Genomic DNA, 12,824 nt, shown 5'->3' on the forward strand with positions numbered 1-12,824 from the left:
GGGGGGTTTTAGAAATACTCAATGTATTTCTTATCTTCTGTACGTGTTTTTGTTTTCTTCCAGTATAATGGTTCCCGTCCAAGGGAGGAATGGGAAATGTGGCACCCAACCCTCATCGCAGAGGCGCTCTTCGCAATATCCAACATTTTAAGTTCCTTGCGTCTCATATCCTTGTTCACAGCCAATTCCCATTTAGGGCCTCTGCAGATCTCTTTGGGACGCATGCTGCTTGATATACTCAAATTCCTCTTTATCTACTGCCTGGTACTGCTAGCTTTTGCCAATGGACTGAACCAGCTTTATTTTTACTATGAGACCAGAGCTATTGATGAACCTAACAACTGCAAGGGGATCCGGTGTGAGAAACAGAACAACGCTTTCTCCACGTAAGACCCTGTCACTCCTCGTCTTGTTTTTGTCTTTGTCTTCTCTATGTCTTCTCCTCTTTTTGTCCTATTTTCCATACACAGCTTCATGCTACCTCTTGTGGCACACCAAAGTTCACTGCAGATCTACCCAAAGGGTTTGAGATGGAAGAAGGCATTTCTCTCAGCACAGGATACTACAAAAATAGAATTAGAGGAAGAGTGAGGTAGGAGAATTTCAAGTTTGAGGCCAACCAAGAATACATAACAACATTCTGTCTCAAGAACAACAAAAAAAGTCAGAAGCAAAAGGGTGTTTTGTTATTGTTATTGTTATTATTGTTTACAGATGAGGTCTCATCAATTCCAGGCTGACCTTGAACTTGCTGTGTATCTGAGGATGACCTTGAACTCTTGGTTCTCCAGTCTCCACCTCCCAAGTACTAGGATTATAGGCGTGCACCACCACATCCCATTTTCTAGTATTTAAACTTGACCAAATGTTCCACTGATAGAAAAAAAAATCTATGCTTTCTCTTCTACCCTTATCATTTGCCTCTAATTGTATTTCCTAAAATGAATCACAACAAAAACACAGTCCAGTAGAACAGTAATAGATATGAAAATGGAATCTGAGATGAGATAATTGTTTGGCAATGGAACAAAGTTTGAAAGTTGTCTTTACTGCATACTTCTCAGAGTCCTTCCACGGTGGATCTTTAACATAGAAAGAGATGTTCCTTAACATATTATTGGCAGACACTCTTCCTCCCTCATCTTTCAAGTGCTCTCCAGTGATCTGAATTTGAAACATGGTGACTCACTCCTGTGCCCACTGCAGCACTCCCCACCGCCACCAAACCATACCCCATGTCTCTTCCCAAAACTCTGAGTGAAATCTTGAATCGGAAAACCAGACCAATGTGAAAGAGAAAGGGTCCAAACTGGGTTGGCCAAGAGAAAGTGCTATTTTGTTAAGGCAACTTGGAGTGCAGAACAGCAACTTAGCACATTGCTAGTGCTTCTTCACTAGAAACTTCTTTTTCTCCAGCATGGCTCCAGAGACAGGACTCATATCAACCTATTTTCGGTATGAAGAACAATTGTATACTGGCTTAGCACCAGGAGACTGCATTAATTCCTGCAAAAGTGGTCAACAAGATGGAACATATGACTGTGAGGTGTCTTCCAGGAGACCAGGTCCTTGCCAATTCCCCTTTTGTATGAACTCTGAAAAGGAAGTTTATGAAATGTGCCCTTGCAAGTTTGTAGTGATTATTAATACCCTGGTTGCCAGCTGGCATTTTGCTCCCATCATTTCCTTAGCAGGGACAACTCACGAGAATGGGCACCTGTCAAATGGGAAAATATATTTTGAGGTATTGGATATAAAGAAGCATTGCATACAGGGGCCAAAGCAACGGTAATGTCACCTCCACTTTCCCCCTGTCTGTTGATTGTTTCCTCCATGGTGGCCTGACTCCGATTTATGTTTTCTTTTAAACACTTCAACTCAGGTATTGATAATACCTATTAAAATACACGTTACTCAGCCAGAGCTGTAAAAAGATAGATAGCTTTTACAGAATGGAAATTCAAGCTTGTTTAGATATCTATTTAAAAGTTTGTTACCTCCTTAATACCACAATTTTCCTTATGATTCTCCAGGAACACCATTGCTACTGTGCTTGAAAATGCCAGAAAAGCTCTTTTGGCCTTGGCATACACATTTTTTTAATGAGGAACACGTTGTGCTTACTGGTAACTGTATGATAGCGTTGTTGATTTGAGCTCTCCATTCTGTACTGGGAAGACCTAGCCTTCCTTTGCAGTGGAGTGAAGCCATTAGGAAGGCACTAACATAATCAGGGAGCAGTACCACAGCACTTGTGAGGGATAAAGGATAAAAGTGGAAAGATCTTAATCTGTGATCCTGCATCTCTCTTTGCTTGTCCAGGCGTTCATCTACATATGCCTCCTGAAAATTCTTGGCTATTTCACAGTCTCCTCAAACACAGAATGTACACCACTAAGTCACATATCTCTATATTGTCACCCCAGTTTAGTTTTCCTTTAATTCTTCAGCTCATTAAATAACAGCAACCAGAACCCTGGCAATCATCTAGGACTCCTAACACTGTTCTTCCTGAAATGCCCAGTGGCTCACTCATCCCTGTCAGTTCTTACACAGACAGACAGACAGACAGACAGACACACACACACACACACACACACACACACACGTTTAGGGTCAGCCTAAGTTGTCTGTCACAAGAACTACAGCAACAGCCTCATAACTGGCCTCCCCACCTGCAGTCTTATCTCCCCTCCTAACAATCTCCAACGAACCACCTGGAAGTTTCTAACTACCAATACAACCTCATCTATCCGTGGCTTCGTGTTCGCCAGTATATATGATTCTTCTCTATTAAACCAACCTCTTTATTGTAACACACAGAGTACTGGAAATTTGAACCAGCCTTTTACAGCCTTTTGCACTTCTCCTTCATAGTCAACATTTTCTTCCCCTCAGATATGTTGAAAGTATCTCGTCTCAACAGCAAAGGCCTTTGTACATGATGCATCACACCCTCTGCCTAGAATGCCCGCCCCCACTGTTCTAGTTTGTTTTTCTGTTGCTTTAATAAGCTTCTCTGACGAATAGCAACTTGGGAAGGGAAGAGTTTATTTCATTTTACACTTCCAGGTCGTAATTCATCTCTGAGTGAATGTCAGGGCAGGAACTCAAGGCAAGAACCTGGAGGCAGGAACTGAAGAAGAGATCAGAGAAGAATACCACTTACTGTCTTACTTCCCCTGGATTGCTCAGCTATCTTTCTTGTATAACCCGGGTCCACTTGTCTAGTGGTGGCACTGCCCACACTGGGCTGGGCCCTCCGAGACATGACCTCGGGCTAATCTAATGGAGTCAATCCTTCAGTTAAGGTTCTCTCTTCCCAAGTATGTAAGTTGACAACCAAGATTACCATCACACCCACCTAACCCATTTGGCAAATTCTTCCCCAGCCTTCTAGCTTTTAACTGTGTTACCTGCTCTTAACCTTTTCTTACCCACTTTCAGCTGTAGACTTCTGTTTCCTATGACATTATAAGCACATGTTTTGTAACACATGACAAGTTGTATTTTAGTTATCTGTATGTCTCCCCACCAAACCGAGACTCCCATCTCAGTCAGCTTTGTTCTTAAGCATAGAAAGGCCTAAGACATAAAGGTGTTCAAAATGCCTATTGAATAACTAAGTTGAAAGGATGAAGACCAGTAACAAATAGCATCCTTTAATTTGAAGGTAATTATAGATTTACCTGTGACTTTCGCCAGGCGTGGTGTTGCACACCTTTAATCCTCGCACTTGGGTGGCAAAGGCAGGCAACTTTAAGAAATAATACAAAGAGAACCCTACGAAGCCTTTATCCAGTACTTTCCAATGGTAACAACCTATATAAATTTAAAGACGTTTTAAAATAAAACATTGGGGAGTCCTGTGGCCCTATTCAAATTCACCAGTTCTACAATGAAGTCATTTGCAATACAAATGGGCCTGGAACAATCCTACCTTTAATTGTAGATTGTTTTTCTGCTTCCTTGGATGACTGTAGTTATCTATCCTGCTCCCCTCACTCTGCTGATCATTTTGAGCTTGCTTACAGCAAATCCCCTTGGCTTTTTCCCTATCTCTCTAAGCTTGCACTTAGACACTTGGCTTAAAAGCAAAGCTATACAGGGATCACTATTATATGCCATTTGTTAGATTCAACCCATTGACTCTTACAACTTCAAGCTGTTGAAATCTTTATGAATCTTTTTATTACATTTATTGGGGGGAATGTGTGTGTCACAGCATGCATATGGAGGTCAGAGGATGATTTTCTTTCTGAATATTGTTTTTTGAGTACGATTTATTTGGTAGTCTTCCTGGTCATGTGAAAATCATCTGCAAATCAATAAAGTATGGCATTGATTTTCATTCAAAGTGTTGCTAAAACTGTCAGATGGGCTTGGTCTTTGCTAGGAGGGATATTGGTTAGCTATTAAAATGATACATATGAAGACGGTACATACATAAAAAGGTGTCTTTATCCAAACACTATAATTTTTTTTACATGTTTGTATTGTATACACATGCCACAACATTTGTATGGAGATCAGAGAACAGCCCTCAGGGTTCCAAGGATTGAACTCAGATCATCAGGGTTAGGGGAAAGTGCCTTTATCAGCTGAGTCACCTCCCCAGCTAGTATAGAAGTTATAAAACACAAAATGTAAAAAGTAAACATATCAGGATTACAACTATATACAATTAGACACCCAAATGAGTAATACTCTACAAAGACAAAAAGGAATGCAGAAACATGAAGATAGAAAGCTTAACCATAACAATAAAATTAGCTAACATTTACTGAGGACTCTGAGGTCAGGTACTCTTATACACCAGATTTACATGAACTAACATAGTTAGTCCTCATACCTTACCACAGTGTAGACAATATTGTTATCACCCATTGCAAAGATGAAAAAATAATAACTGTGGTCCAAATCAATTAAGCAGGGCGCCTTCAGTCGTACAAATTGTTAATGGTAGAGCCATGATGTTGATCCAGACATACAGGCTCCAGTCTGTACTTTAATCCAGGAATATGGATGTAAGACTGGTATTGCATTTATATAAGATTTGTTGCGAATCAGGCATGGTGGTGCACACTTGTAATCCCAATACATAGAAAGCTAAGTCAGGAGGATAGCAAGTTCAAGACTAGCCTGGACTACCAGCCTGAGATTCCGACTCAAAAAACAATAGAAAGAAAAAAAAAAGATTTTCTACATAAAGAGGCAGTAGTCATGAATAGATGCTGTGCTTAAGAGGACAGAAGTATTACCTAGCAGGCCACCTATCCTCCTACTGAATCAGTGGCGCTTTCTCCACCCATCATTTAGTGCCTATTTTACCACCTTATTCAATGAGATACAAACTTATTCCCCACTGAAGGCCCTTTTTTGTTCTGCATGTTTTAAGGGTCCTTATTAGTTGTCTTCAGCTTTCCTTCCATCCTCCAAGCTACTATTGTTACAGACAGTCCCACTCATCTGAGCTTGCCTTGGTTATGCAGTTCTGTCATCTTTTCGTAAATTCATTCCAGAAAAATTTATTCAGCGACTGCTATCAACCAGACAAGAAGGATATTGAGTAAGACAGTATCTATATGGAAAGAAGTTCATAGTCTAGTGGAGAACATAAAAACCAATGAGAATAGTTGCCTATTTGTGTGCGTGTGTATATATATATACACGTGTGTGTGTGTGTGTGTGTGTGTGTGTGTGTATGTTTTGCTGGGAATTGAACTCAGGACCTCCCACATGTCAGTCAAATACCCTATAACTAAGCTACACTTCCATCCCCAGTCAATGCCATCTTTCACATGTACCATGTGCTAAGCACTGTGCTGAGGGCTTTCCATGCAGCATCTTAGGTATTAGAGTAGGGTGATTAGGTGTATGGACTTGAGTCAAAGGACCTGGTTATAAATCCTGCCTCTGCCACTTACTGCGTATATAATCTCTTTGACCTTCAGTTCTTTGCTGGACAATGAAAGAATAACAGTAACCATTTCAAAGGGTTACAATAGAACATTCTGTCCTCCACGGGCATTGCACAACAGGGGTGCACTTACCTACATGCAGGCAATACATACATACACATAAAATTAAAAAATAATAATAAATAAAATATTTTTAAAAATATATACAAAGCACTTAGCATGATGTTTGCCCTACAGTATATGTATTAATATATAATTATTGTGAAAAGAAGGCCAATAAACAACCCAAAGAGGAAAGATTTCTCTTGGCGGGTAGGTTCATTCCGTCCTGGCAGGGAGGGCATGGTGGAGCAGAGCAGCTCATACCATAGAGACAAGGAAGTAAAGTCATATCTCTATTTATAGGCTTTCTCCTTTTCTCCCTTTTATTCCATCTGGTCTCCACTATGAGATCCTTTTGCCCACATTCAGGACAGGCCTTCCTGAAAACACACAAACAAGAAGACATGTGCCTTACCAATCTCCTAGGTGCTTCTCAATACAATCAAGCTGGCAATCAAAATTAACCAGCACATGAGTAAGAATAAATCATAATGATGTGTATGTATGAAAATGCCATAGCGATGTTTACTACTTTGTATGCTAATTTTAAAATAAAAATAGAGGGGCTTGGGATATGGCTTCATTGGTAGAGTGCTTGCTTAGTAAGCATAAATCCTTGGTTTCCACATAAACCAGGGGTAGGGGCCCACACTTGGAATCTCAACACTGGTGAGGTGGAAACAGAAAGACAGACCATAAGTTCAGTCACTCTTGGCACAATAGTGAATTTGAGACCAGCCTGGGACAAATGAGACACTGTCTCAACACACACACACACACACACACACACACACACACATACACACACACACACATACACACACACACACATACACACACACGCACGCACACACTTGCATATATATGATGACTAAAGTTAAAGTTTAGATAGGTTCTGCAGCTTTTGCAGTCAGACAGAGAGTTCTGAAGGTTGGTCTTAACCACTCCCCTCTACTCCCTCACCCTTCTTTTCCTCCATATAGGGGCAATCAAAAGACAATTCATGAAACACAGAAGGGTGTGATTGCTTATTCTGTTCCAGTTCACCTTCTAGTCCTTCAGAGGGTTAAATCCTCTCCATGTTCCTTCCCTTTGAAAGATTATTTGCTCATGGTAAAGATGAGATTTGCAGCAAATGCCCAGAGGATTTCAGATCTCATCTCTGCTCACCTATTCCCCTCTTAGCTATGTGATCTATTGTGGTTGACTCCCCACAAGCTCAAGTTTTGCCTCAGCCACCTGGTGTGGATTTGCCTTCACTCCTTGTAGTGTCAAGTTTTCTTGAATCTTTGTAGCTTTGAAAATTTCAGCATATGCCTCTTCTTGAGCGAGCAAGTTCTGTATGTTTGTTTACTTGCTGATAAATAAAAATGGGTTGACTGACTTCTCTAAAAGAATCTCCCATAAAATAAAAAAAAAAAAACGATTATACTCAGTAGCGTTAGTATTCTCAGGCCTAATTAGTAAGTTTATCCACTCCTGTGATGATTTTATTATGGCAAGTAATGCTCCTAACCAGGTGGTAGCCCTTTACCTGTGAATTCAGCTGCGTCTAGAAGCCGTGGGGCTTCCTATCAATGTTTTTCTAAGATACTCCCACCCACCTCACATGTCAGTTCCTTGTTTTTCTTTCTATTTTTATTTGTTGAGACAGGGTTTCACTATGTAGCCCAGGCTGGCCTCAAACTCACTATGTTGACCAGGCTGGCCTCAAACTCACAGAGATCCACCTGAGTTCTGGGATTAAAGGTGTGCACGGCCATGCCATGCCATGGTCTCTTATTTTACCTGAGCATGCCATTCAGTAAGCCAGGTTTTACTGGTGACCAGATCACACTATGATATTTTGTCTGCCATGTTGAGGGAGTTCTCACTACCCATCTTTCTTTTCCTCCTCTTGTACAGCTGTACCTCTCAGTTCTCCCTAAATTGAACATCACAGTTGAAGGTGGATCTTAAATGCTCAAACATTCACTTTTAGGGCATCTTTGTATGAATCAATGCAGCAAGTAGCAGTGAACTCTATATTCAACATTAATCGGTGCAATTTTATTTGTTGCAGATATGGAGGTGGGTGTAGGAATTGAACATTGTCCATTCAGGAGAAGCAACCAATTGTTAGACCCTATCAGCAAACTGATGGCATACTTCCCCTGTTTGTGGTAGTCCTGTAAAATCAGCACTCGCTGAATGCTTTCTGTGTCTAAGTCTATTCAGCTTCCATAAACTCTGGTGTTTCAGAATGTCACTTCTTTTTTATATTTTATTTTCTAATTGTGCGTGTGTGTGTGTGTGTGTGTGTGTGTGTGTGTGTGTGTAAGTGTAAGTGTAAGTGAATGCAAGTGCCTAAGGAGGCCAGAGGCATCCCATCTTCTGGACCTGGAGTTACACCTGGTTGTAAACATCACCTAATGTGATATGGGTGCTGGAAATTGAACTTGGATCCTCTATAAGAGCAGCAAGTGCTCTTAACCACTGAGCCATCTATCCAGCCCCCAAAATGTGATTTCTATTTTTTGCAGTTCTTTTTCCTTTTTATGTGCCCCAGTTGTCCCAATATACAGCATCCAACTGCTGCACTAGCTTGTTAAATTACTGGCATCCTACCTGCACTGACTGACTTCTAATGTGTTTTTTTTAAAAAAAAAAAAAAAAAAACTTATCAAGGTCCTGGCTATGCCCTACAGCAGGACCAGTTTTCTGCACCTCATAGATTCCCTATTTTTTACCCTTTGTTGGGCTGTGTAACACCTTGCCTTGTCTAGCTCTGACTACCAGAGTTTCCTAGAAATTCAGAAGAGGTGTTGAGAATACGGCTCAGTTGGTACAGTGCTTGCCTAGCATTCATGAATAATGGCTTCCAGCCCTGACAAAACTGGTCATGGTGGCACAGCATTTGCCATATTTTCTGCTTCTTGTGACCCTGAACTCTAGACTCCCATGTTATTGTTGACTCTCAAATGAGTCATCAGTTGTTGCTTACTTGGATTAATCTAAAAAGTAAGTTTCTAAAATGAGGTAAAAGTAAGCTTTGAGAAGCCTAGATCTAGCACAGAATGGTAGCTATCAAAGGCTTGGGAGAGTAGGAGGAGGTAGGGAGGGGTGGGAAATGTTGGTCAGTGGGAACAAAGTTGCACTTATATAGGAGCAAAACACCCTGGTGTTCTCCGCCTCGATAGTTGATTATAGATAACAGCAATGTATATTTCAAACTGGATAGAAGAGGCAATTTTGAAGGTTTTATCACAAAAAAGATGAATGCTAGAGTTAGTAAAATGGTAATTACTTTGATTTGATACATGTGGATCAAAATTTCGCATTTCACCCCACAAATTTGTGCAATTATATGCATATTAAAGATGAAAAAACAAGAAAAATATGATATCTCTTTTTTAAGAAAGTGAATTCTTAAGCTTTAGCTCAGTGTTAGAGCACTTGCCTAGCATGCACAAGGGCCTGAGTTCCATTCCCTGTCCTGCAAAAAAAGTGTGAAAATAATCTTTGTTTTCTATTTGAGACAAAGTCTTCTGTAGTCCAAGCTGTCTTCCAACTCACTATGTAGCTGAAAATGACATTAACATCCTCATTCTCCTGCTTCTACCTCCCAAGTGAAGAACAACACATTCTAAGTAAACTGAAGAAGTATATCCATTCTTAGAGGAGCATTTCTTATGTTTCACAATTCTGTGATTTGGACTTATGTGTCACCCATGAGCTGACTTCACTGTATAGCTGTGGGAAGATTTCTGAATGACAAAAGCATACCAATGCAAAGTTACATGTTTGGGTATGGAGGCTAAAATAGGAATCAACACTTTGTGAAGCCATCTAAAAGAGACTGCTCATTACATTAGGCTTGGCAAGGTCATATAGACCTGACTTTGCAGTCTGACTCAGCACTTATTAGTGGGTGTCCTTGAGCAAATCAGTCTCTGATTGTAACATCATCATGAATAAGAAATATTTAACTTATTGATGTGTTATTTATTAAATGGTCAACATTTCCTCCATAGATTTTTAAATCTTATATTTGTCATATAAAAATCATCTCTTGCATTTGACAGTAGTTGCTCTACCAACTATTGTCCCTGTTTTCATTTTTTAAATATTATGTTTATTTTATTTTATATGTATGACTGTATTGCCTGCATGTATGAACATGCACTGATGTCACTCAATGCCCTTGGAGATCAGAAGAGGACGTTGGATCCCCTGGAACTACAGTTAAGGATAGTTTGTTAGCCGCCATGTGGGTACTGGGAACCAAACCTGGTCCTCAGCAAGAGTAGCCAATGCTCTTAACTACTAAGCCATACCTCCAGTCCTGTCCCCACTTCTTTGTAGTACCACATCACTTTATAGACTAGTACCTCAAACTTCTAATGTAAAAGCTACTTCTTTTCTACAATAAAATTTTATGAATCATAATAATTTATGTAAAAGTGTAAAACCATTAAAACATATAATTTGTTAATTCGAGGCTCACCAAACTCATTCACTGAGTTTAGCACTACCTGAGCCCTATGAAAGCACAAAATGATAACTTGTGAGCTAAGTCATAGCTCAGTGGTAAAGATCATGTTTAACATGTGTTGAGGTACTGTGCTCCATCTCTAGCACCAAAAAAATGGTAGAGGAGGAAAGCAACTTGCCCTGGTGCTCACTTAGCAGGCATTGGTTGAGTTTTTAACCCAGTACAGTACAGCCCAAGCTCCATATTTGTTTTCTTTTTTATTGAATTTTTGCAATATAATACAATATAATTTGATGATATTTATCTCCCCCTCATCAGCACCTCACCTTGCTGCCCCATGACATATATATGTGTATATATGTATATATGTGTGTATATATATATATATAGACAGAGAGAGAGAGAGAGAGAGAGAGAGAGACAGTCCATACAGTCTAATTTGTGTCCTCAAATGTCCTTCACTGTGGGTGCATCCACTGGAGCTTGGTTTAATCTAACAAGGGTCACATCCTTGAAGGAGACTGTCTCCCCCCTTCCCAGCAGCCATCAGTTGCCCAAAGTTCCTCTGGTTGTGTTGGGATTTCTTACCTACATCCACATGTCTGTACTGGGACTTTGTCTGGTTTAAATTTGCATGGGACATATGCATGCTGTCACCATTGCTATGAGTTCTTATGAATAACTGACTAGTTGTCTGGAAAACTGTTTCCTTGTGTCATCCACTACCTCTGGCTCTTAAAATCTTTCTGTCTCCTCTTTCACAATGAAACCAAAGCATTGGAATACAGAAGCTTGACATCAGTGTCCTATTCAGGAATAAGCACTCTGCAGCCTCTTATTCTTTGCACATTGGTCAGTTGTGGGTTTCTGTGTTAATCACCATCTACTGCAAAAGGCCAACTGGGACTACATGGAGATCCTGTCTCAAAAAAAAAATAAAATAAATAAAAGTTCACTTGCTGTTGCCAAGTTCCATACTCTTAAATTCTACATTTTTGCTCACAGATAATAAGAAAGGTAGTAGATAACACAATCTAAAGACGAATGAGATGGTTTGATGGAAGAATTAGCCCTTGAAATAAGTCCTGAAAGTGTTTAGATTATGTGTGAGCTGAGAGGAGAGAGATGGGGATCAATGTAGAAAAGCCAAGTATTCAAATAAACTTAATCTGGCTGGGCCATTGTGTTCAGCAAGAGACCAAAATACATGAGCGTGTTGGTCTATCTGTTCCAAGTCTGGCTACTGTCTTATAGATGACATGTTTGCCCTCTGTTTTTGCTCTTAGAGAGCTAACCTGCTCTTTAATCTCTTTTAGGCTATTTGAAACTCTCCAGTCACTCTTCTGGTCTGTATTTGGCCTTTTAAATCTCTATGTCACCAATGTGAAGGCCAGACACGAGTTCACCGAGTTTGTGGGAGCTACTATGTTTGGGACATACAACGTCATCTCCTTGGTGGTGCTGCTGAACATGCTCATTGCCATGATGAACAATTCCTACCAGCTTATTGCCGTGAGTAACTGCTTTCCAATGGGGCTTCCTTGGAATTCAGGAGGAATCACAGTGACATGGAGCCCATTGCAAGTTCAATGAAATAGTCTGCCTCAATGCATATACATTCCCTTTCTCAGTGGCTAGACTGGCTTAATTCTTTCCAAGGCAATAAGGTTTGCAGTCGTAGTCTATAGAACATTAAGAGTCTAGACCAGGTTGCTCTAGGTGACAAGTTACCTGTTGAAAACATTTGAAAAATATTTAAGTCCAGTGTCTTGCCTCAGTAAGGAAACCTCAGGGAATATGCACACAGTTGGCCACCAGTTTGGCATGTCACTACTATTTAGGATGAATCCAGTTGATCTGATTCTCTAGGGGAAAACAATGCAAACATCGACCTCCTCAAAGTTGGGATTCCATTGCTAAGATAACCTTCTCTGAAAGGAGAGTGTTTTGTTTGTTTGTTCTTTTGGTTTTTTGCTTCAAACTATGTAGCTGAGGGTAACTTTGAGCTCCTAATACTCCTGCTTCCACCTCCCAGGTCCTGGGATTACAGGAGTGCACCATGATGCCCAGTTTATAAGAGGAGCTCATTTTTGATCAAGTATAGATGAATAACTTCACTCCACTGTCAGATGTTCTTAGATAGAGCTGGTTTGCTGATACTTTTTTTTAGGCAGGTCTTATTATGTATCCCAGGATGGCCTCAAATTTGAAATTTTCCTCCCTTAGCCTCCGGAGTATTGGGGTGGCAAGTGTATATCATCATACCTTGCATTATGCATTGGTGATTTTTTTGTCCATTTTATTACCATTTTGAGCAACATCTTATT

The 12,824-nt window shown here is 40.2% G+C and overlaps 1 protein-coding gene across 1 annotated transcript in view; it reads left to right on the plus strand.

The window, feature by feature from the left end:
* Trpc5 (transient receptor potential cation channel subfamily C member 5) overlaps window positions 1–12,824 on the plus strand; it is a 284,600-nt gene that overhangs the window by 237,322 nt on the left and 34,454 nt on the right. The window contains exons 6-7 of the mRNA XM_008841576.2: window positions 64–386; window positions 11,814–12,009. Coding sequence (XP_008839798.1) covers window positions 64–386; window positions 11,814–12,009 — 519 coding nt within the window. The remainder of the gene's footprint in view (window positions 1–63; window positions 387–11,813; window positions 12,010–12,824) is intronic.

The sequence above is a fragment of the Nannospalax galili genome, unplaced genomic scaffold (genome assembly GCF_000622305.1).
Source record: "Nannospalax galili isolate Female #2095 unplaced genomic scaffold, S.galili_v1.0 scaffold641, whole genome shotgun sequence".
Taxonomy (NCBI): Eukaryota; Metazoa; Chordata; class Mammalia; order Rodentia; family Spalacidae; genus Nannospalax; species Nannospalax galili.